Source organism: Nilaparvata lugens, chromosome 5 (assembly GCF_014356525.2).
Source record: "Nilaparvata lugens isolate BPH chromosome 5, ASM1435652v1, whole genome shotgun sequence".
Taxonomy (NCBI): Eukaryota; Metazoa; Arthropoda; class Insecta; order Hemiptera; family Delphacidae; genus Nilaparvata; species Nilaparvata lugens.
Window position 1 is genome coordinate 16,262,985 of NC_052508.1, and position 26,772 is coordinate 16,289,756.

The 26,772-nt window shown below is 33.0% G+C and overlaps 1 protein-coding gene across 1 annotated transcript in view; it reads right to left on the minus strand.

The window, feature by feature from the left end:
- Positions 1-9,851: 9,851 nt before the first annotated feature.
- The window catches only part of LOC111045768 (adenylate cyclase type 2), a 325,456-nt gene continuing 308,535 nt past the window's right edge, over positions 9,852-26,772 (minus strand). Inside the window, exons 22-26 of the mRNA XM_039429390.1 lie at positions 26,348-26,472; positions 26,016-26,030; positions 24,775-24,892; positions 23,263-23,387; positions 9,852-11,347 (exon numbers count right to left, since the gene is read on the minus strand). Of these exons, the coding sequence (XP_039285324.1) occupies positions 11,219-11,347; positions 23,263-23,387; positions 24,775-24,892; positions 26,016-26,030; positions 26,348-26,472 (512 nt within the window). The 3' untranslated portion in view covers positions 9,852-11,218. The remainder of the gene's footprint in view (positions 11,348-23,262; positions 23,388-24,774; positions 24,893-26,015; positions 26,031-26,347; positions 26,473-26,772) is intronic.

Consider the following 26,772-nt stretch of genomic DNA (forward strand, 5'->3'; position numbering starts at 1 on the left):
TTCTCTACTTTACTCTCAATAGTATCTAACCATCGTTCTACTGATTGTATAGCGCCTGCTGTCTCTTTCATGCCCTGTTCCACTGTTTGCTTATTTGCCTCTTTTATTGCCGCATTCTCTTTTTTAATCTCCTGCATCATGTTATCCATTGTGTTTTGTAACATAATATTGAACATACTGCTAGTTTGTTCCATTATTACCCTTTTAAATGGATCTAGCTCTGTGACTGAAAATATACTTTGTTTGCTCAGATGTGACTCGGCCTCTGGAGATGCGGGTTCTGCAGGCAGCTCTTCGCCCCCTTTGAAGTTGATCTCTGCTATCCTTTGATTCAATGGTATGTCAGCGGCGTCGATTCGAGTGGATGATAGAGGTTGCAGACCTTGTGGATCGAAGACTATCGACCCGACACTTCCTGGTTCCCTTTCTCGTGGCGTATTGGCATCTACCATGGTGGGGTTTGATGTGCTGGGAGTCGACAAATTGGGATCTGTGCAACCGCCGTACATATATGAAACTTCAGAGTTTGCGGGAGTGTGATTCATTGTGTCAAATATGATAAATGCTGATTAAAAAAGTGCTGAATAATATGCAAAAATGCTTAAAAAAGAGACACAAACCGGGACTTACAGTGAAACAGTTATGTGCAAAGTTTTTGGATATCCAAAAAGAAGGTATTTATACTTAAGTTTTTTATAATGCTCTAGCGCCCCAATATTGAATATTGATTCCTGAATAGTTTACAGACTGTGACTTATTTTCCAACCGGCTTATACATATATATTCTTGACTAGAAAGTAATAGCAGTTTAGGCTTATAAAATATGATCTCTCTCTATAAAAATATATTTTTTACAATAACAATAATATAAAATTTTCTTTAAAACATATAATTTCTCTTTATTTAAAGCTATTGATTCCCAAAAAGTATATAAAGTTTAATTCGCCTGTTTTCCTCAATACTCATATATCTATAGTTTCATTATCCATCCACGACAAATTTTAATATGACTAGACTTGTCTTTGATCATTATCCTCAATATGGGTCTTGACTTAATTTCAAATAATTATTTAATGAGCTCAGCTCTCATCATCAGCCCCACGTTGGGCGCCATGTTTCTATGACGTTATTCTTTATATTTAAATAACGATTAGCCTCCTGTTGGCATCAGTCGGTAGAGCATGAAATATTTTGATATAATTATAAAAATTAGGTCGTGGTTTTTTTAATAGGATACAGTCTCATAAAAATCTTTATAGGCCCAGGTATGAGCTTCCCCTATAACTCTTGTAATTCATTAAAAAAAAATATATATATATGATACTTATCCTATAGTGTTGAGGAATTAAAATAAATTGCACACCATAAACAATTTGATACAATATTAACAAATATTGCAAAAAATAGATCAAGGCAAAAAATATGAAGAGCGATAAAAATATATAATATAAAAATAGAACAATAATTGAAATCAGTAAAATATCACAGGCTAAATATTATTCTCTACTGGTGGTCCTGGACTATGGTAGCCGGAATCGTCTCTCCCCAGGGGTTATAAAAATTATTTAGAAATGAAAATGACTTCTGCTTTATGAGAGCATCACAAAGTCTTATAAGAAATTTAATAATTCAAACTAACTTCAGCTTTTACAAGTTATAGCAAGGTATTACGCTCTATAATATTTAGGGACCTCTCATAGTGGCATTTGGCAGGCGAGTGATGGTTCTCCTTTCTCGATTTTACAATTCTTATTTCCGACTTTCAAATTTACATAAAATTTGAATATCCTAGTCCTCCGCCATTTAAGGTTCAAATAGACCGTACTAAAATACTAAATTATTACTTATGTTGTATGTTTAATAATTTCTTTGCCTTCGGGCCATATCCATAACATAGACTATATAACAATTTATACAAATTCTAATCATTTGTAGAAATATATATAAATATTTTGAATTGGCATACCATTGCCGCCTATTAACTGCCATTAAATTGTTTCAGTATTCATGCGCTTGGTAACCTCCTATTTCCTGGATACATTTAATTATTTTTATTAGATTTTTTAAGTATGCCCTCTACATGCTAGTTAATTTTCTATATATTACTATTTATTTCATGCATCCTAATAGTTAGCCACGTGACCTTTTGTTCTTCCAAATTGCATACCGTTTTGCTGCAATAGATCTCTGCCAAGGTGCTTGGTCAGATTCTACGTTGCATGGCTCGGTCGATCGTTAGGTCGCCGATCACTGAATGTTCATGCCTAACCTCAATCTTCAATATTTTATATAATATTATTTATTAGCAAAAAAATTATTTCAATTCCTTTTAGGCTATTGTACCGTTTAGCCAGAACAAGCTGATGCTATCTAATCTTTATGTTATCTCTTTGGAGATATTAGCCAGTTACTTTACTCAGACCTATTAGTACTTCAGCTAGGGATTTTTATATCTACCCAAATTTCAAATATGTTACAACCTTATACAAATACAGTAATAGACTGGCTTCTCCACACATCTGTGTAATCACTTGTCAGCTGATTTATGATGAATAATTCTGTACTCTGATTTAATTCTAATATTGGCGTATGAAGAAGGCTCCTTTTTCCTTTTATATTATCCTTGAAATGCAAAATTTCCAAAAACCTTGTATATACGTCGACGCGCAATTTAATAAAGAACATACCTAAATTTCATGAAAATCTATTACTGCGTTTCGTCGTAAATGTGCAACATATAAATAATTATACAAACATAAAAACATTTAAACATTAAGAGAAATGCCAAACCGTCGACTTGAATCTTAGACCTAACTTCGATCGGTCAATTAATATAATATACTAACTGAACTACCTGAATCGGCTTCTGACTCATCAATTAATTCTCGGTAGCCGCAGTCCTGGAAGCTGTAACAGCTATGCGCCTTTCAATCCCTCGAAGTACATGCTTATCAAGCCATCATCCCATGCCCATATCATTAGATCTTCATCCACGTTTACACTCCACGGATTCATTGGTGGATACAAAAATTTATAAAGATAACATTATTATTGTTCTATATTATAGGAAGACAATCCTATCGATGGCCGAGCTATATTGTTATCTAAAGACATAAAACCGATCAATTAAATTATTATCCGACCACAACACATTTTGTAATTAATTAATTCGAAGACAGGAAAGATTCTTGAGAAAAGAAATTTTAACAGGTATTAGATCATAAAAAGATTTCAGTTTGTTGTATTCGAGGCTGAAGAGAGAGAGCGTGATTGGATAAACAAAGCAGAATTTCAATGCCAGAAGTTTTCAAGGGCAAGAGCCGACGATTTCTAATGGTAGGCCCTCTTACTTGAGTCTTAAATTCGATGATTGCGGGATTGTAACGGTAGTTTCCGTTTTACTTAACACAGATCAACAAATTAAAGGAGTGATTGATCCTGAGGCTGAGCATCTGTGTTTCCTAAAAGAAGTAACGTCCGTTTTCGAATTCAGGTCAAATAACTGACTCAAATTTTGTGACTGTTGGATTCTAACGGTAGTTTTTGCTCCACTGATCATAATTATATCAACAATATAAGAGGTCAAGATCATAGAGGTCGGTGTTACTTGAAAGATTACGGAATTTTTTTCACTTTTTGACCTTGCAAAAAAAAGTGTTGCTTGTGACAAAACGGTAGGCTACCGTACTTTAACGAATCTAGGTCAAATATCTGGCTCGAATTCGGAGTTTGCGGTATTTTGACACGGGAGTTTCCCCTTCACTAATCATAGATCAACTACCGTATTCGAGAGGTCCTGTACAATGGTGTTTCTTGAAAGAGGTAATTTTTTCTCAATCTAGGTCAAATAGGCCGTATTTGGCTCGAATTCAGTGTTTGAGCTTTAAGAGATTCTAACGTTAGTTTTTAGGATAGTGAATGTGGTTCACACAAGTCATATAGCCTTACTTGATGTTATAGAGATCATTCTAATAGTTCCTGCGTCACTGGACACCAAGTATCAAATTCAAAACGTCATTGACCTGAAAATAATGCGTTTTCAAACAGCAATTCCTAAATTTCAATGTCAAATACACGCTTACATGTGCGATAGCCGAAATTTCTTCAATCTCAACGGTAATTTTTCAATAATCAAGTTCAGATACCATTTTTTGTGCTGAACTTGATAGAGGTTTCCTTTTCATTGAATAAGAACAATCAAATAAATAGCCTACCTTGACAACATGAGTGTTCAGATGTTCACTGCTGGTGACAAAGTCGTGAGAAAAACGTTCAATATTGGAATGATCTCTCAATAATAACTGGCATTTCGATTAAATTTGATATTCAGGGGTGCTCACCCTGCTAAGCCCATGGATGCACCCCCCTGAGTTGAGAGAAAGTTAGCTTCCAACCCCAAATATACAAGACAATTATTTTTTTAGTAGTCGTTTTTAACCACTGCTGGCCTTTTTTGGACCTCTCCAAGATTTGATTTTGAATGTTTAGATGATGTAGTCTGCGTCTAAATCCCCTCCTCCACTATGGACACTAGTGATGTATTTGAAGTAATAAATTTATGATTTCTTCTCCTGGTTTTCTATCCTGGTTACTTTTTGGACTACCGTATCTTTTCAATTTTTTATGTCCTCTTACATGTATGATGTTAAGACTATTAAATAAATATAAGGATCTACTTCAACAACACTCATCAAGTAAAAACTCTCATCCTCTGGATTCCAAATAAGTAGCCACGGAATTATTCGATCATTGACGAATATAGAGATCAAGATGAGAAGATGATTAAGTCCATCCGAAAATACTGATTATTCTAGTAACGATTGGATCTTCTTCCATATAGGACGGCTAGGTCTGGTTCAAGTATAGTAGGCCTATATATAAGTATAAGTATCCTTGGGTCTGTTGATCTTAAATGCGTCAGACACATCAAACTGCCTCTGATTTTTGGAGATGAAAGTCAAGCTTTCCTCAGAATATACACAAGGGAAGCTCCTTGCTTCAAGAACAGAGCATTAAAGAAATGAATTTGTGGGCGGGACAAGAGTAAAGAAAGAAGAAAGACAAACTTGATGGCACTATCAATTGAGAGGAGGTTGGAGGTTTATGCTTGCACGTTCCACTTGAGTGCTGTGAGGGAGTGAGATGGAGCGACTTCTCATTCAAGAAAGTCCTTTTCTGGATCACCCTTCTCTCTCTGATATTTATAGTAGTAATCCCAAAGGTGTACTGATCTATGCCAGCAGTTCTTACTTTCTAAGCAGTTGACTATCTCTTCCAAAGGAAAGATTCGCGAGTTACTTTTTGTGATCTTTGACATAATAATTCTTACGATTAAAGGGGGGGGGGCTGAGAGTGATGCTCACGAAAAGCTTGAGCTTATAATGAATGACTAGTGGTAGTATACACTTACTTATTATAACTTGAGTGGGTTCCGAACCACTGGGAATTGATTTTTCAAATCATAATTTATTATGTTGCTTTAAATAATGTACCTATTTATTCTTTGATTCATACAATAAGTACATCATCAAAATGATAGGGAGAGAAACATAAGGTACAGTAACCTTGTGCTATTCCTCTCCCAGTTTAGATAAGGTTACACATAGTCCGAAATAGGTCAAGTCTTATAGTTGTTCACTATAATAATACACTACCGTACCGTATATAATTACTTTGTTGTAGTTTTGACTCTGTGTATCTTTGTTTAATCAAAGACCAAATTAAATTCAAATCAATTGCAATCTTTTCACACATTTTGGCCACACAGTCCAACCCTTAGAAAGCAATCGCCCCCTGGTGTCAGGCTGATGAAGCTCCTCCACAGTGGTGAAATGCATTTCTCATTTCATCGAAAAAAGAATAGTTATTTGTGCATCTAGGGACTAAAGTGCAACTTTTTCTCCCTGAGGGAAACTGTTGTCGCCCGATGGCGTAGCCGAGGGCGACAATTTCCCTGAGGGAGAATAAGTACTTTAGTCCCGTGATGCACACAACATTTTTCCTCCACCTACACCAATACCTATAACAATGAATAATTTTACTACATCTTCACGCTTTCACACTATTTTTTTAAAAACAAAATTAGCTCACCTCTGATAATAATTTGTTGATAGTTGCTAGTTGATAGTTGATAGTTGATAGTTTATAGTTTCCTTATGAGTCACAAAATTCCATGTCGCGTATTAACTATTATATATAGATAGTTTATAGTTTATAGTATAGATGATGATTGTTGATAGAGATGATTGTTGATAGTGTAAAAGCCTACTTCTGATAGTAATTGTTTATTGTTATTGTGCACCCATCACAATTTTGAAAGACCGTGTTCGGGGTTGATAGAACAGAACTGGATTGAAACTGGTGCGTTGCAGCCACTGGCATAGGCCTAGTTGAAGTGTGATCAACATCGCTGGAACTGGATTGAAGCTGGTGTGTTGTGGCCACTGGCATAGGCCTAGTTGAAGTTTCATCAACATCGCTGGAACTGGATTGAAACTGGTGTGTTGTGGCCACTGGCATAGGCCTAGTTGAAGTTTCATCAACATCGCTGGAACTGGATTGAAACTGGTGCGTAGCAGCCACTGGCATAGGCCTAGTTGAAGTTTCATCAACATCGCTGGAACTGGATTGAAGCTGGTGTGTTGTGGCCACTGGCATAGGCCCAGATGAAGTGTGATTTAAATCAATGTTGCTTGTTGTTTGGTTCAAAATCCTGTTTGCTGTTTGTATTTTATTTCCAATTGATTCTTCAATATAGCCTTCGGCGACAGTAGTACTCTTCCATCCGCCATGTCTTTTAAGCTGGGTCATTGTTCCTCCAGCATTAACCAGCAAAGTAGCTGAAGTCCGCCTTAGAGCGTGTCCAGTATACAAGTTAGGATTGGGAAGTTGTAAGTATTGTGCAATACTCATGGGTATTTTTCCCAGGGAATTTTTCCCCATGGCTTGATTGTAGCATCTCCCATTTTTAAAACTTAAAAATAGCCGGGGTGATTTTGTTGTCTTTGGTCTTAAATTTAAATACTTTCTGAAATAATATAAGTAGTCTATGTCTCGTTGTGTGCCATTGATCACAGTGAAAACACGTCCCTTGTTGGTTTTAGAATCAGGTACATTAACTATGAGAATTGAATCTTTGTCCTCAATGTCACTAACAGTCATATTGCACAATTCACCCATTCGGCAAGCTCCACAAATACCAAAAATCAAGGCTACTTTTTTCAATAAGTATTGTTCATCTGGAGCATTTAACAGGAATTTATTTACCTCCTCTTTGGTGAATGTTTTAGACTTCTTAGGTTGATAGCCTACATTTTTCTTTTTCAGAAAAGCACCCACTTTCGTAAAATACTGATGTCTATGTTGTGTTTCACAATAATTGTTGCTTTCAACATTGAATAAATGGTCCATAAATAACTTGGGCTACATACCTGTGCTTGTTGTGAGAGGTAAACAAGGATTACGTTTTCTGAAATTCTTACTGTTCCACCACAATTCTTCTTGCACCATTCAACGAATAAATCATATCGCTTGATGTATAGTTCCTTTGATTTTTCCGGAAGCAAATTTTCAGTTACATTTTCAGCTTCGTGTCGAATGTTCGGCGGAGTTAGAACAAACTCCTCATCACTCTCACTTTCCATTTTATAAAAACGAAAATAACTTCTACAATACCGGTAGCGGATTTCGAAGATCTTAGTAGGTACGGTAACCAAGAAAAAACATAACCTGCAATCTTGTTTTCTGTGCAGACACGCTCAGTCGTCTCTGTTAAAGTGGGTTTTCGTTTATGCGTAAATGCCGTCGTCGACCATGACAGGGAGAGAATCTCAGATTGGGTAGATTTCAATCTGTCTACATAACTTAAAAGATTATGTTAAATTATGTTTTAATGGAGCAGGTTGAGCTTATACTTTTAAATGGCAATATTTTGATATTATTGAAAATGTTTATTTCTTTATTAATAAAGACAAATAATGAAAAAGTTATTTAATCAGCTGTTTTAGCACACTTGAAATTTGGACAATATGAATGTCAACAATGCTTGCCGTCGTCGACTGCGGAAAAGTTCGCATAAACGAAAACGTACCTTTAGATGAACGCTCTCCTAGAGATGCCGATGACGTTAGAGGTGTGTACTTTTTCATATCCACCAACGGTTGAACATAACCTAACAATCGAAATAGAGCTACTTATTTCCTAGAGCTAAAATATTCCAAAGATCGAAATAGAGCTCTTTTACTTTTCCTCTACCGACCACGACAGTGTTGCCACATTCCTCATTCTTCAATCGCGGCGTTGTCGGACTTCTTCCCATGTTAATCTTATGGGTTTATTTTTACTCCCTTGGGAGTAAAAGTGATCACTTTTCCCGCTGGGAATTATTTTTAGTCCCATGGGAGGAAAAGTAGTACTTTAGTATTCGATTCCAGGGTGTAAAATGAGACTTTTGATAGTAGGTGGAGGAAAAGTATTTTTCAAATATTTACGAAGATACACAGTGTCTAAACCACAACAAAGTCATAAACCGAATTTTATTATATTTTTGTCATACTTACTCAATTGCAGCTGTTTTCCATGCATCAATTAATCAAGCCGGTAAACAGCTGTTTGCAGAACAAGAAAACATGTGATTTTCATTACAGCATACTATACTGTAAAGAGATCATATGGTTTTCTTTACAGTCGAGTATGTTTCCCATTATTGGGAAAGATCCCATTATGTTTCACTTTACAATAAGAAAACATCTGAATACATTTCTTATTCTAATCAAATTGTTCCAGATTCAAATTCCTATAGTCTGCATCGTTGAAAATAGCTCCCGGAGGCACTGTCCACTGAGTTGATAATATCTAAGTAACTAATAGAATAACTCAAATATTATTAGAAGTCATCTAATAACTTTCAAGTTATAAGAACTCATCTGACATTTTTTAACATTGGACTTATTATTCTATTTGAGCTCGATGGGTCAGTTATGAACTAGGCGCTACGGGCTAGGTCATGTTTATAGAATGCAGTAACTCGAGCAGCAGCAGGTAATGGTTTCTGTTTCTCAGCAATATTATTGTAACGTATTTACCGCATTCGTATAATTCTGCCCTCAACTACGTTTCGGGCAGAAACAATCATACTTATGCGGTAAACCACCGTTACTGGACTTGTGACGTGAAGTACTATTATCGGTGTCGGCTCCTCAAGTGGTCACCCGTCCAACGGCAGTACGAGGTGAATGACTCTAAGCTTATCTGAATATTGATCAAATAGCTTTGGGTCTACGGAGTCAGCCGCTTCCCTTTATTTTCTGTTTTTCATTTAATTCATAGATTTTTAAATTCTTCATAAACACAATGATGTATATTTGACCACTTCTTTTGCATATCTATATAATAATAATAATCTTGTTTATGTAGTAGTAGCTGAAACAATATCCTCCATTGATCAAGATTTCACTTAATCAACTATTTACAAAGTGAAGCATATAAAATTATATTTTTACAAAGTATAACGGTTTCGGGTAGAAATTTCAAATTGTTGACGAGATAAAACTGAGGCGTTTGAGTTGGCTGGGACACGTTGAGAGCATGAGTGACTCAAGAGTTGTAAAAAAGGTCTTCAGGAACAACTCAGGAGGGGAGAAGGCTGAGAGGACGTCCGGGAAAGCGTTGGCTGGAGGATGTGGAGGATGAAATTTGGAAGCTGGGTGTCAGGGGATGGAGACGTAAGGCTGCTGATAGAGACGAATGGAGAGGCTTTTTGAAGGAGGTCAAGGCTCTGAATGAGCTGTAGCGCCAAGGAGTAAGTAAGTATAACGGTTTCGGGAGATCGTTTAATAAATGAAAACTAAAAATGTATTTCATGAGTTTATTTTAAAAATCATATATTCATATATAGCTTGAACAAACTTCATTTTCCTCATCTACAATCTTCCATCAACACTGTACAATTTCAGTATACAAACAATTTATACAAAACGTTATAAAAAAGGTCTGATATCCAACTTTTCCAGAACTAATCTATCAAGCTAATTATTCTCATTCAGATAAGTAGTAACTCAAGATCCATGATTGATAAATTTTTAGTGGATCAACATCGTTAGATGTTTAGATTTGACGTAATAAATATATTTTTTATTGAAAAAGCAGTACTGGCCAGTACTTTACCAGGACATTATAGCCAGTACTGGATACTCGAATAAAGTTTGCAAAGCTCTTTTTCATAATGATAATATTTCTTCATGCACAGGTTTACGTGTTTGTTTGTTTGCAACATGAATTTTAAATTTGTTGCATCATGAATATCGTGAGTTTTGTATTTTTCTTGGATCACATAATTTAGTTTCTTTTCAGAATCGACAACAAAATTAACAATAATTACAAAGAAATAGTTCTCTGCAACGAAAATTGAATAATACTTTTCAATAACAAATTGTAACCTCTTATGTTTTAAAGAATTTGCATCATTTTGTATTGTATGTTTGTTCTATATATAAAAAATTGCATCCTGTTATGTTTTATACATTTTAATGGAACAGGAAGACAGAGAATGAAAAATGAGAAATCATTTTTTTTATCTCAAGTAAATTAATTTTTCTGGACATAATTAAGTATAGAAGTTGCCTCCATTAAGCTTTACCATGGATTCAAAATATCTATGAATATGATAATGGGGAATCATATAAACAATGAATGAAATCGATAAGCAGAGATGAATGAATTACGAGAAAAAAATTGGAGAAATATGCATTGCTATTTATTCTTAAAAGATTCAAGTGAGATGATCACAATATCTTGGAATTAATTAGTAATATTGTATTTACTGTATTTACATTTATGCAAAAATATAAACTTCTAATGACTATGGATATCTTGATCATTTCTGAGCACAGACATACTTATTGTTCGCTCTAACTGTTGGTTTCAATAAAAATGACGTTAATAATTAGAAATACGATGATACAAAGAAAAATAACATTGATTTACAATAATATTCCTCTTTATATTTGACAATAATCACAATCATCATGGCACACCTTTTTGAATCGTCTTTGGGATCTCATTTAGGAAGTTTACAAACTAACTATTCTAGAGGTAATTCTCATCAGTCTTTTGACAGAAGCACTGTATTGTACTGGGGCACTAGTTTTAATGAGAGTTGATTTCCGGTCCCTCCTTGATAATTTATCATCAAGATGAATGAATTATAATCTTGATTGTCTTATTTATCATCGAAAGGAGTTTTGACAAAGTAGGTTGTTAGAGTTCCTTTGCCTTTGACGTAGGTCGGTCCTCTGCATTCACATTCATATCCCGCACCCATAAGGATCTTCGCAGTGTCTTCTGTCACCTGCAAAATATTCATGAGGTTAATATTATTATTAAAATAAATAAGATATTTTACTATGAAAAGTTGATAACATGTAGTGAAATACTAATACATTATTACCTTGTTATTACTAAATAAATAAACATGTAACATTGAATCATGACTTAAATATGTGGTATTACCAAATTCACCAATATACTGTAGACAGTTCAGGTTGAAAGATTTTCATAGAACAGACCAGCACAACTATCGTTGCAATCTATTTTTTAGAAATCCTATCAGAAAGGAAGTGATTGTTAAGAACTCGATTATTGTTATTGTAATCCATGTTGATCAAATCAACATGAAGCTTGATTTGTGTCAATGAATCAATGAGTGTGTTGATTGAGAGTGAATCAAGAATCAAAGCTACATTACTCAACCAATTTTTGATGTAACATAAACAAAGAGAGAAAACATGAATGAGAAAATATATCCATTTGAACATAATGATGTTGTAGGCTGGCATTCACTAATAAACGATTGGAAACGTTATAGTCTTGTTATAGTTATAATAATTATTATAACTTGAGTGCTAAGGTATAGGCTACGTTACAACTATAACTAGGCTATAGTGCTTCAGTTATAATAGTTATAGTTAAACTACAGTTAGAGTATTTCAGATTTAGAGTATTGTGTCATCCTCTGGGAATATGCATGGAGTAGGTCAGTGAGATAAAGCATGGTACCAATATTATAGAAATTTATTAGATTATGTTCAGTGTAGGTTAGCTTTGAAAATCTAGCATTACTCTATTAAATGAAATTCAATATTATCCATGTTGTTTTTCATAACGAGACATTTTATGATAACTTTGTTGTAGTTTGAGCACTTTCTTTCAACGTAAATATTGAAAAAAAAACACTTGGTTTTTGATGAGAAATGAGAAATGCATCTCACTTCTAAGAAAGAGTTAAATTAGCCTATCGAAGCTCTGCCTTAGGAGTTGAATGCATTCCTAATTTATAGAAAAAAATGATTTTTTTGTTTTAAATTTAGGTGAAGACACAGAGTCAAGACCTAGACTACAACAAAGTCAATATTGTAATGTTTGGTATTTGTTTCAATGACTGTTTCAGAATTTAATGGAACAAAGGTGAATAAAGAATTTTTATTATAAAAATAGAATTCTTCGTTCTAATTAATCGTTTATAAGATTTGATTATTGAATGTTCCAATTCAATAAGTTTAAATCCAAGTTCCAGGTGAAAATTTTCATAAGCTCATCAACAACTAGTGAATAAAGGATTACGCATCATGAATGAAGATAATTATGTATGAAAAAGATCACAGAAAAGTTTGCACACAGTGGATTTTATCTAGACGACCGACAGTGAATAGTACAATGAGAAACTACAATTATCTAAAAAGCATTTGAATTAAGGGAAGATTATTTTTGCATTAGCTGAGTACAGCATAATTTGAGCGGGAGATAAGTTTTAAGCGTTGAGATAAGAAATTTGATAATCTATCAAACAGTGTATATAAGGTAGATAGACAATGACACACATCTAATCTGAATGCAAAAGTGGTAATTATTTTTGCAGATCTTTTAAGAATGATTAGAATATTTCAGGTTTCTATCTTTCTCATTATATCTGTTCTGTGAATAAAACTTGATAATGACATTATATAGCCGAAACATGTCGTGACGAAATAATTTTTAAAAAGGTTACTCAGATTTATATTTTTATTCATATTCAAAAGCAGCCCTAAAGAAAAAAGATTATCTGTTCTGTTTATAGCTTCATTGGAGCTGTATGTCTAGGTTGTGATGGACTTTTATTTAATTATTTTTTAAACGTGAGTAAGGCCTGATTGATACAGCAAATAGACAGAATTATCACTTTTATTAGTCTGCGCCTACAGAAAAGTGACACTTGCTTTGCTCAATATCACAGTATTGCTGGTTATATATTGAATTTTCATCAGAGTAAAGATTATATATATATTGTGGTGTGTATTCTATCCATGTGATTAAGTAACATTGTACCACAAAAGATACTGAAGTTTTGGAAGTTAGGCTAATGTCTTTGTCAATTTCTTGAGAAATTGTATTGAAATACAGAACAGTGAAGAAAGTAGCTTGAAAGACATTTATTCATTTATTTATTGGATAGAGGAAAGAATTCAATAGTCGGGAAAGAAAAAACAGGCTATTGACCAAAACTTCTTCAATTTCCTAATTTTGTCTTAAGTTGTCCAAATATTATGTAGGTTATGTCCATTTCAACATGGAATTTTTGGCTTGAATTGACGTGATGAAAACTACAAGAGGTCTTGGATTGTTGAAACTATTGATTGACTGAACATGAAACCAGATATATTTTAAGGAGACTGTAACAACTCGAGAATAAATCATCTTTCAAATCTCTTCATGTATTCAAATCCTTGAGTGCCGAGAATAACTAAAACTTTCTTATAGAATCTTTATGGAATGAAAACTTTCTCAAGAGAATGCTTCAAGTGGTGTGCCGGGCACTGTCTTTAATTCAGGCCTTTTCCCAAGTTATAATAGTAAATTTAATACGCAATAGACTAGAGCCATTATTGTAAGTGAGTTAGCGAAATAAATTATTTTCTCTCTCTATTATGAACGGCCATGACTTCGAGTTTCCCATGATAGATATTTAAAAATTGTGGCTCCGAGTCGACGAGGAATGTAGATTATGGAATTATCTCTAAAACTTAGCCTTCTTGTCGCGACATAAAATGCGATAAGTTGGAAAACAGCAAGCATTGAAATTATAACAAACTACCGATTTTGCAGTTACTATTTGGTCCAAAGGCTGTAGAAGCCACGCGACGATTGGTCAAATTGATTCCATTCGCCCAATAGGAGACCTGTTTCTAAATACAGTAGTGGGGATTCCCCAGTCGAGAGACCAGATTACGTTTCGGAGGACACTTTGCTAGGAGCACTACGAGAGTAAAGATGTAGTCACTATGTTTCGCCCTTTTTGGGCAGGTTTATAAGTTTATTTCATTAGTTAATGTAGGAGCTAGTTTGATTTTTTATTAAAGTTTAAATTTTCTAGTAGTGCCATGTCCTGAAAGGTTTAATTGTGTTTCTTCATCATGTACGAATAATTGTTTCTTCAAATAACCGCTAAGGTACGTAAAATAAGGTTAAAATATAATTTAGGGAGTTTTATTGATTGAAACTTCCATAAGAGTATTGAATTAATTAAGCCTGTTATTTTTCAAGTTAATAATATTGATTGAGAATAATCCTTTTGATTTTATTAGTGATGGAAGATACTTATAAATTTTTTCTACAGAAGTATAGAAAGTTTTCAGTTACGTTACATTTGAGTTATTGTTTCTGGAGATATATTATCGTAGAGTATTGCTGAAAGTCAGGAAGATAGCCTTTAAATTGGAATGAAACTTTTAAGATTATGTTCATATTGAGTTTATGACATTTTTTAATTTATATTTTTCAGACTCTGTTTTCTTATGTCATTAAGGCTGTCGAATGATTTAGTAAATTTTTTATGATAGAAATCTTAATAGACGAAGAAGAAAGTTTTTCTTTTCCAGGAAATTAATATTAATGATGTTCAAATTTTAATACAATTTAAATTACTTTCTATGTGTTTACTAATTTTATTTAATTAAAGGTAAAAATTCCACAAGATGAATCTTATAAGGCAAACATTATCTTTCCTTAAAGTGAAATTTTCAATATTTTTTTCTTTTATTGTGTTATAAAGTGTCTTGTTTTATTAGGTGATAAATTCATAATTTCAGTTGATACTAGTTTTTGGACTTGTATTTGTAGGTAAATCAAATCATAAACTCTGGAATGTTCATTTTTAATTAAGGTTCTGAGCAGTTTTGGGCGAATGCCCGTTATTTACACTTGGATTGCGTCCTATAGTTCATAAATAATAAATAAAATAAATGTTGGCTGGCGCACAAGTTTCCAACAATACTAGCCGAGCTACTATATGAAAAATTATATTTGATTTCGCAAACCAAACGAAAAATATCATATAAGTTAGCATCATTTCAATTTGAATTAATTGTGAAGAAAGATCCATTAATTCTGATAAAAAGAATCAGTAGTTTAAAGATAAAAATCTATATAAAATGAGGATTCAAAGAATGAGAGAATTTAATTAATTGTAATCAATAGATAACTCCTGTTTTAGCTTTTGATGAATTGTAGGAAGAGTTAGAAATTAATGCTGTAATACATTTATTTACAGCGGTTCATGTGTGTCCCCAAACCAACTTCTTGTACTACCACCCCTTTGGTTCCGCAACTTTATGTAAAACCGCTTCAAGACACCCGTTCAGACGACAGGTCTAGGGACGTAAGAGGACGTCGCCGTCAAGCCAAATTCAACCGGTAAAAGCTCACCGCCAAAAACAAGGTACTGTAACCCCGACGATAAAGCAACGTACAAACCAACGAAAGTGCAGTGTAGTGAAACAAAGGTTCATTCGAGAATGTCAATAAAAAGTGGGGATTCAAAATTATTATGAAATGGGTTATATGGGTTACTATCGACGAAATTTGGTTCAACGGGTTTTTTCTTTCTTGAGTAATTTCATGTTGAAATTGATTGGTTATTTTATGACTGATCTTGTTTGGTTTTGTGACGTATTGCTATCTAAACGGGGATAGTAATGCGCCCCCGAATCAGATGAAGAATGTCAACAAAGTAACATGATATTGTTGTTTCTGTTGTTCGATTTTAGCTGCCAATGTTTATTGAAGCTGTTTGTATTTTTCTATTATTTCAAATTGTAGTGTTATTCTATAGTATAAACCTATTAAATCAGGCATGGCAAGATTAATTGAAGTTTTCTTGACTCTAGCCCGTTCACCTGCATGAATTAGGTATAGACTCAGGTATTTTCTAGATGTGTCGGCCTATTTCTAAATTCTAAATTTTATTCAAAATTATCTTCTTTGGCACACAACTGCGCCACTCTGCTGTCTAGAGATATTTAAATCTCTGGAATTCAAATTTTCTAAAAAATTAAATTTTTCATAACTTACTCTAATAATACTAGATCAATTTTTCTGAGTCTATACTTAATAATTTATTCTGTGAACGTGTTAACTGTCAATATTTTAGGTTTGGAGTTGAATGAATAATTTATAGTTGCTACTCCAATTTTTCTGAAGTTTAAATAATTGTAGATGAAACAGGAAAGTTATTCAGTTATGTTAAACCATTAAAATGATAATCTTTTGAAGTGCTTAAAGATAAAGTCAAGTATCATTGATGCTTAAGTTGAAAGTATTCTGAAACTTCATATTGAAATTGATCATTGATATTGAAAGGTTTAACGTTAGAATAAAAATGAGTAGAAGAAACTAGGACATGTGAAAAAAAACTGATTCTAAGTGCTGAATAAATTTTTTGTATTCTGTAATTCCGTGAATGATGATAGAAATTATTGTAATGTCAACGTACGTATTCTGGTCTCACGTCTGGTAGTTGAATATCATTATAGTAGTAGTGAAAGTGAATATTGAGATTTTTAAGGTCAACCCAAGTAAATTAGGAAAATTCGGAAATTATTATGGGAGAATGTTTGAGGAAAATAGGAAATTTTTTTGATAAGTTTAGGTAGATCGAAGGTAATCAGAGAATAAATAGGAAACTGTTTTATTAGTTATTGTTGATATGTAGTTTTGAAAAGTTGATGAGTAGTTTTGGCCTTGAGATGTTTAAACTAAATAATTAGATATTGTAGATTAAAGTAGAAACGATGATCAAATCCTTGGGAATTTGTATGAAAATAAGTTGATTCAGATGAGGTTGTTAAGTCCCTTTATCAGTAATGTTTATTCTCGAAAAGGTGAATCAGTTTTATTATTGGAAATATTTTTTTTAGGTGTGATTTTTGCGGTAGGCATGCGTAGTGATAGTGTAAAGATCCGTTGTGTTGATGACGTTTCCTGTAGACTGTGGGGAATTTTTTTGTTTGTTTAGTTGAGACTCAAGATTTAGAGGAGGACAAGGGGATGTCCTGCCTGTGTGTGTGTTGTTGAATTTAGGTAATCGGCGCGAGTGTAGGTCCGTGTCCAGAGAGAACGGAGCACTGCCCGAAAGTTGTCCATGTAACAAATCAAGGAATTTAGCTGTGACTAACCTTGCAAATTTGTACGGTGGAATTGTTTAATTTTAGCGAAAGGCACCGAAGATGGTGTGAGCTAAGCTTTTTTTGTATCTAGTAAACGGTCTGGTTCATTCGAGAGTTATGGGGCTCGTCAGTAGAATAACGTAAACCGAAATCTAGAATATTTAGTGAGTCTTCGTAGTGATTGTAAGGAAAACAATCAGCGTAATGCAGTTTGGGGAAGCCCAGTCAAAAGGTTCGTTAATGTTTGGTAGGAAAGTCAACCGCAAAAACACAAGTAATAATTGGTAAAAAAGGGTATTATTGAGTTTAAAGTTGCTTAGAAATTTGGTATGGTAACGAAAATTGAAGGTTTTAGACAATGAATATTTAAGGTGATTAGTTAAGGTATACAAATAAAATAACAGAGAAACTTTTTCGAGTACCTAGGTAATGTTAAAATGGTTATCAGTGAAAGTAGAAATAAATATTGGAACAGTACTTAACGGGTTAAATTAAAATAAAATTAACAGTGAAATTCTTCTAGTTGAATTTGAAATGAAAAGGGAAAATCTCTTGAGTTAAGCATGAGTTTAAATTATTCTGTAGTTGAGGGTTGAAAGGTTGATTAAAAATTTAATTGGGGATATGAAAGTAGAAATATGTAGGAAAATTCGTGTCAAAAAGGAAATAGAATTCTGGTTGGTAAAATTAAAGTGAGGTAATTAACAGTAGTAGGACCCTTTAGAGATAAGTGGTCAAAAAGTATTAATAAATAAAAAAAAAAGAAAAATCTTTAATGAAATGATCAATTTTTTTTAATGATGAATAGTAAAATTGCAATCAAGTTTTCCATGTGAATAAGTTGAGATATTTTAAGATCTAGTAGAGTAATTGAAACTAGTTGGATATGAAGTTTATAGTTGAGGAATAATTATGTGAGGCTCCAGTAAGGTTGAAAATGTCAGTGCACTTGTAAATCAGTAATAGTGTAATAGTAGTCTATTAATGTGTTAATGTATTGGTAAATTTCATAATGTTGATGATCAGAAGTCAAGCATTAGCAGTCCCAAGCTAGTTGATCGAGTTGAATTTCCATATTATTAAATCATGCGATGAAAAGTATGCTTCCAGTGTTTAGAGAAAATGTCACGTACTCTAGTGAGAAGCGAAATACAGTATTATTATTGTCGATTAAAGCCTGGCACCCGATATCATAGTTTTGTTTTGACTAGCGTTCTGTGGTAAAGGTTTCCTACTAGAATATTATAATGAAAAGTGTTTTTCTCATGATTGTAGAATGCAAAATCACGCTTGAGTCATATTGAAAAATATCCGAAACAGATCAGGAAAAAATAGGAAACAGATCAGTCTATTGAAGACAAGATTTTTTGTCGTGAGTTATAATTGGATAACTTTTTGTGAGTATGGCGCCACTCTATAGCCTTGTCTCTATACACTCAACGAGATGATTCCTAATGAATGAGAAGGAGAAAAGAGAAAAGGAGTTATGATAAAGATATTTACCGTATTTGTTAGAAGGATTCATTACGGGTTCATGAAGGGTTTAGTCAAAGATTTTGTTACGTGACAATATAATGTATATAGAAGAAATTCCGGAATGTAAATAACTTGCGCAACTAGATTAGTCATTAAATTATGTTATTAACTTCGTAATATTAAATATATTTAGGTAGGTGAATTAGGTTTAATTTTATTTCATTGATCGGCTGCATACTCGTGGTAAATGATTGTACAGTTTTCCCACGGTAGTAGATAATTGATTGTTTGGTAAATCGGGTGATGATCAATTTTTGAAGTCATCAACAGTCATAATACTATGTATGTAAATGATGTCTCTAATAATAATAATAATAATAAGTTATTTAGCATAAGACGATTTATCATAATATTCTATACTATACCCATTTTCAATAGCTTAATACTCATCCATTCATAGTTAAGAATTATACATTCACATAGTTAGGAGTTAGTACATATAGATAGAATATATTCCAATTCATAAAATAATAAGAATAATGTCTAAGGCCTCATATTTTATATTCTATTCGCTTTATATTTCATATTATGTTGTTGATATCCCTATTCTTTATTAGTTTACCTTCCATGATTAATACAATTATAATCTTATCATAGGTGTATTCAGTTTAACTGCTTCCGTTTTAGTTCACTTAATATAATTCAGTGATGGAGATTTCCTGCTTGAATACAATAATGGATAGAAATTTTCATAGCTACGGAATGTACATCAAGCGTGTGTCATTGCTCTCCGATGGCTCGCTAGCGTTGCAGTTTCAACCATTATTATCTCTCGACTACTATTCTCAATCGTAGTCGATGTAGAAAAGTATTGCCTATTGAATTGCTTTATATTGTTAAAAATATATTGCACTCTCAACTCTATAGTAATGATAGTTAGATTTCAATACATTCAGCTGAGTGAAAAGGTTTCATCCTTTACTATTATGATCAAACGTACTTCATATTTTACAACAGCAGAGTAACATAGAACCAATTAAAACTATGATGTCTTTTAAACGTTTTCCCTTGTTAGAGTTTGCCAAGAAAATAACCAGGGACTCAATAAAGTGATTGAAGTATTCAAGATTATTATACTCGGTCCGTCTTTAGTACCTACTTAAAAGGTGGACACGTCCATATTGTTTTGTCCTGACTCTTGCCACAGTTTTAAAGACTCTTGCCACAAATCTCAATTAGTTATACATTTTGCTGAATTTCGGAATGATTAAAGAGATTTCTTTTGAAGAGGGCCCGCTTCAAATTGGATCCTACTATCAATCCAGAAATTCGACTCTCCAAATCATACAGAATGCCTCTATGGTAACATATCCTGATTAGATTTCTTTTTGCGTGTTTCACACCGGAAGGAAGGGGAGTGTGCCGGGCACTGTCTTTAATTCAGGCCTTTTCCCAAGTTATAATAGTAAATTTAATACGCAATAGACTAGAGCCATTATTGTAAGTGAGTTAGCGAAATAAATTATTTTCTCTCTCTATTATGAACGGCCATGACTTCGAGTTTCCCATGATAGATATTTAAAAATTGTGGCTCCGAGTCGTCGAGGAATGTAGATTATGGAATTATCTCTAAAACTTAGCCTTCTTGTCGCGACATAAAATGCGATAAGTTGGAAAACAGCAAGCATTGAAATTATAACAAACTACCGATTTTGCAGTTACTATTTGGTCCAAAGGCTGTAGAAGCCACGCGACGATTGGTCAAATTGATTCCATTCGCCCAATAGGAGACCTGTTTCTAAATACAGTAGTGGGGATTCCCCAGTCGAGAGACCAGATTACGTTTCGGAGGACACTTTGCTAGGAGCACTACGAGAGTAAAGATGTAGTCACTATGTTTCGCCCTTTTTGGGCAGGTTTATAAGTTTATTTCATTAGTTAATGTAGGAGCTAGTTTTATTTTTTATTAAAGTTTAAATTTTCTAGTAGTGCCATGTCCTGAAAGGTTTAATTGTGTTTCTTCATCATGTACGAATAATTGTTTCTTCAAATAACCGCTAAGGTACGTAAAATAAGGTTAAAATATAATTTAGGGAATTTTATTGATTGAAACTTCCATAAGAGTATTGAATTAATTAAGCCTGTTATTTTTCAAGTTAATAATATTGATTGAGAATAATCCTTTTGATTTTATTAGTGATGGAAGATACTTATAAATTTTTTCTACAGAAGTATAGAAAGTTTTCAGTTACGTTACATTTGAGTTATTGTTTCTGGAGATATATTATCGTAGAGTATTGCTGAAAGTCAGGAAGATAGCCTTTAAATTGGAATGAAACTTTTAAGATTATGTTCATATTGAGTTTATGACATTTTTTAATTTATATTTTTCAGACTCTGTTTTCTTATGTCATTAAGGCTTTCGAATGATTTAGTAAATTTTTTATGATAGAAATCTTAATAGACGAAGAAGAAAGTTTTTCTTTTCCAGGAAATTAATATTAATGAATGTTCAAATTTTAATACAATTTAAATTACTTTCTATGTGTTTACTAATTTTATTTAATTAAAGGTAAAAATTCCACAAGATGAATCTTATAAGGCAAACATTATCTTTCCTTAAAGTGAAATTTTCAATATTTTTTTCTTTTATTGTGTTATAAAGTGTCTTGTTTTATTAGGTGATAAATTCATAATTTCAGTTGATACTAGTTTTTGGACTTGTATTTGTAGGTAAATCAAATCATAAACTCTGGAATGTTCATTTTTAATTAAGGTTCTGAGCAGTTTTGGGGGAATGCCCGTTATTTACACTTGGATTGCGTCCTATAGTTCATAAATAATAAATAAAATAAATGTTGGCTGGCGCACAAGTTTCCAACAATACTAGCCGAGCTACTATATGAAAAATTATATTTGATTTCGCAAACCAAACGAAAAATATCATATAAGTTAGCATCATTTCAATTTGAATTAATTGTGAAGAAAGATCCATTAATTCTGATAAAAAGAATCAGTAGTTTAAAGATAAAAATCTATATAAAATGAGGATTCAAAGAATGAGAGAATTTAATTAATTGTAATCAATAGATAACTCCTGTTTTAGCTTTTGATGAATTGTAGGAAGAGTTAGAAATTAATGCTGTAATACATTTATTTACAGCGGTTCATGTGTGTCCCCAAACCAACTTCTTGTACTACCACCCCTTTGGTTCCGCAACTTTATGTAAAACCGCTTCAAGACACCCGTTCAGACGACAGGTCTAGGGACGTAAGAGGACGTCGCCGTCAAGCCAAATTCAACCGGTAAAAGCTCACCGCCAAAAACAAGGTACTGTAACCCCGACGATAAAGCAACGTACAAACCAACGAAAGTGCAGTGTAGTGAAACAAAGGTTCATTCGAGAATGTCAATAAAAAGTGGGGATTCAAAATTATTATGAAATGGGTTATATGGGTTACTATCGACGAAATTTGGGTTCAACGGGTTTTTTTCTTTCTTGAGTAATTTCATGTTGAAATTGATTGGTTATTTTATGACTGATCTTGTTTGGTTTTGTGACGTATTGCTATCTAAACGGGGATAGTAATGCGCCCCCGAATCAGATGAAGAATGTCAACAAAGTAACATGATATTGTTGTTTCTGTTGTTCGATTTTAGCTGCCAATGTTTATTGAAGCTGTTTGTATTTTTCTATTATTTCAAATTGTAGTGTTATTCTATAGTATAAACCTATTAAATCAGGCATGGCAAGATTAATTGAAGTTTTCTTGACTCTAGCCCGTTCACCTGCATGAATTAGGTATAGACTCAGGTATTTTCTAGATGTGTCGGCCTATTTCTAAATTCTAAATTTTATTCAAAATTATCTTCTTTGGCACAGTGGATAAAATCATTTTGAAAACAAAAAAATTTGTTTTCAATAGTCTAAGCTACACTATATAAGTTGTGGGAGTTTTCCAATCAATAATTGATTTGTACTTACGATACTATAAAATTTTAATAATTTACTTATATGAAACCTCACATTCTAAGACACATTCACTAAAATAATAGTGCAATATTTCACATGAAAAAAGGGGAAACACAGGGAATGGCCAATTATGAACCGACAGAAGGTAAGTAATAGCTAGGTAGTCATTATTCAAATTCGATTCAACCCAATCACAATGTAGGCTAATATGTTTGGATATGTGTATTAGTATGGACATGATCTTAATATGGGGAAAAGAGGATGAGAAAATCAATTTAAATCCAAATTGTAAATTTATAAAGGGAACCCAGTTTTTAATGTGATAATACAGCACAAACCTGTAATCGTCCCATGATTCCACAACTGTCCATTCTGCTTGCAACATTGACTGTGTTGCCCCAAATGTCGTATTGCGGTTTTTGGGCACCAACTACTCCTGCTATTACTGGTCCATGGTTCAATCCTGTCAAATGAATCAATTTCTCATGAGTATTGAGAAAAATTCTCATTTCATATGAATGAGTCAATAATTATTTATTTATGCTGTAACATTATGTTTCTTTACCGATCATTTCAGTTATGTGTTTTTGAAAAATGAGGAATAAAATGATATTGTGGTTTAATGGAAGAGAGGTTGTCAGTTTAACATAATTTATTCAAGCTAAACTAGATTCAATGCACTCAAGGCATAATCGTCAGTGGTCTTTTTGGTTGGACTTCGAAAAAGACAACTGATGATGATGATGTCTTTAGTGCCCTGAAACTAGTTTGGCAATAAATTATGTGGAGCTGACAACCTGTCTTTCATTTCACCTTCTGGACAAACTCTACAATATTTCTGTTCATAGTGTAAATTTCAATTAAAGAATATATTGACATGATATAGAGCTTCTATAATGCAATGTTACAATAATTATTTATTTATTGGATAGAGTAAACAATACAGTAGTCGGAAAAGAAAAAAACTATTACAAGAATCATCTAGCATATTATGGTTTTGTTGTTCCATCTGCTGATGAAGTGGTTGTTACTATTAATGATGAATAAATTAATGGTGGAAATATCAAGTAGTAGTACTACCATTATTTGTTTCCGAATTGCTCTGATATAGCGATTTATTGGTCTAATTAGAGAACAATACATTTATATATCAATGTATAAATAAATAAATAAAACATTGTCAATGAAAAAATATAATGGGGAACTTTACAGTTATATCCAAGAGATAATGAGGGCAATCATGATCATGACACAAATGGAAGCACAACACACTAGCTGATGTACTAGAAATTCTGAGAATCAATATGGTTGTGGGCAAGAAATGTTAAAGGTCTGTGGAGAATTTGTAATGTCAATTTTGCGTTGCAATAACCTAAAAAATATTATCCAGAGACATTTCAAACTACAAATTTTTGCAGGAAATCCAATTAAAAAGATATATAATATGCGACAAAAACGCAAATGAGTCTCGAATAATATGATATTATGTTCAAACTATACCTCAAAAGTTTGAAAAAGCTATGCGCTAATAGTTTTGAGATGACATTGCACGATAATATAAATTTGGCTATATCACACATAAATTTCGCTATGATATCATTCATAAATTTGGCTATGATATCACACCTTATTCAAGAATTTGTATAACGAGAGTATATAGCCTATTTAATTGTTTAAAAAAACTATCCGATAATAGCTTTAAGACGTCATAGCAGGATAAAAAAATTAGCTATAATGTCGCATCTTAATTCTAGAATTTGAGGACAAGAACTATAGAGCCTATTTTATTGTTAATTTTCTAGGGGGCAATAGTAGTGCTTATTAACAGAAACCAAAATATTATCACTCACCCATCCTGAGCTTGAAGCGTTGGAAAGAATCCCTATTTATTTGATCTAGTATTGTCATAAGCGCAACTGCAAACTCAACTAAAACCACAATATCGTGCTCCTGTTGTTTGCTGGAGTTCTAAAACAGAAATAAACAGTTCAATTTCAATGAGAATTTAAATGGGAAAATTCCTCAATATACTGATTGATCAACAAGACGATGGAAAACCTATTTCTTCAAATGATCATTCACCCCAATAATTTGAAATTGGAGTTCGCTTTATGAGAAAACGTTATAATGGTTTATACCTGTAACATTGTCATCAACCATATATCCACCACCACACTTTCATCAACAGAATCGATCAACATTATCAGAAATATCAAACCTAAGCTATTTTACTAAAATGTATCCTCAGATTATAATCATATACATATTTGTACTCTATACAGATCTATTATTTCATGAATAAATAACTTGTTCAACATACGTGTTCACAATAATCTTTTTCAACTAATGTGTGATATTAGGAACTAATCGACAACTATTTCGATTGTAGGATTTCCATGAAAATGAAAATGCTCATGTAATGCCAAATCCAGAGTTTATTTTAATTGAGTATAATCTTGTTCAGTGATTCACTGTTACGATATGTCATAAGTCCTATCAAATGACATGAGTTTTTTCCTTGGAAAATTGCAGGAGCTCCGTAATATTCTTGAGAAAATGGCGGATAATTACTAAAAAACCATGTTTTTCACGGTTTTTTCAAAATAACTTGACCGATTTTTTTCAAATTCATACTCTGTATAGTTAGTTATTTATCAGCTCTATTAACTGGCATGAGTCTTCTTTCTGGGAAACTAATGGGGGGTCCACCCCATCCTTGAGAAATGGACTTTGTAACCTCCTTCTCGTGCAAGAGGTAGGTAGGTAGAGCAGTTCATAAAAAGAACACATAGTCGAGATATTTCATCTGTAGAACAGCTGTTTTGACGACTTTAAAAAAATGACGATAAAAAAATCATTGAATTTCACAATTTACACAAAGGAAAAAGTACTCTGAAAACAATTATATATACACATATACAAAAGTCTGATCGTAGTTTCGAATATGAGCAAGGAAAGTTGTGTGAGTGTACCACACCAGATTTTTTTAGTTTAGTGAGCTACACTATACGCCTATTAGTTGTGAGAGTTTCTCTACCAAGAATTGCTTTGTACTCACAATACTATGAAATTGTTATAATTATTCACTTACCTGAAGCTCTACATCCTAAAACACATTCACTGGAATATTAGTGCAATATTTCACTTGAAGAAACGGGAAAACCAGGGAATAACCAATTATGAACTGACAGGAGGTAGGTAGGGAATAACCAATTATGATCCGACACAAGGTAAGTAATAGCTAGGTAGTCATTATTCAAATTCGATTCAACCCAATCACAATTTAGGCTAATATGTTTGGATATGTGTATTAGTATGGACATGATCTTAATATGGGAAAAAGAGGATGAGAAAATTAATTTAAATCCAAATTGTAAATTTATAAAGGGAACCCAGTTTTTAATGTGATAATACAGCACAAACCTGCAATCGTCCCATGATTCCACAACTGTCCATTCTGCTTGCAACATTGACTGTGTTGCCCCAAATGTCGTATTGCGGTTTTTGGGCACCAACTACTCCTGCTATTACTGGTCCATGGTTCAATCCTGTCAAATAAATAGATAAATTAATTAATTTTTAATTCATCAATAATGATTTATTTATGCTGTGACATTCTTTTTCTCTACCGATCATTTCAGTTATGCGTTTTTGAAAAATAAGGAATAAAATAATATTGAGGTTTAATGAAAGAGAGGTTATCAGTACCACATAATGTATCTAAGCTAAACTAGATTCAATGCACTCAAGATTCAATGCATCATCGTCAGTGGTCTTTTTGGTTAGACTTCGAAGAAGACAACTGATGATGATGATGATGATGTCTTTAGTGCATTGAAACTAGTTTG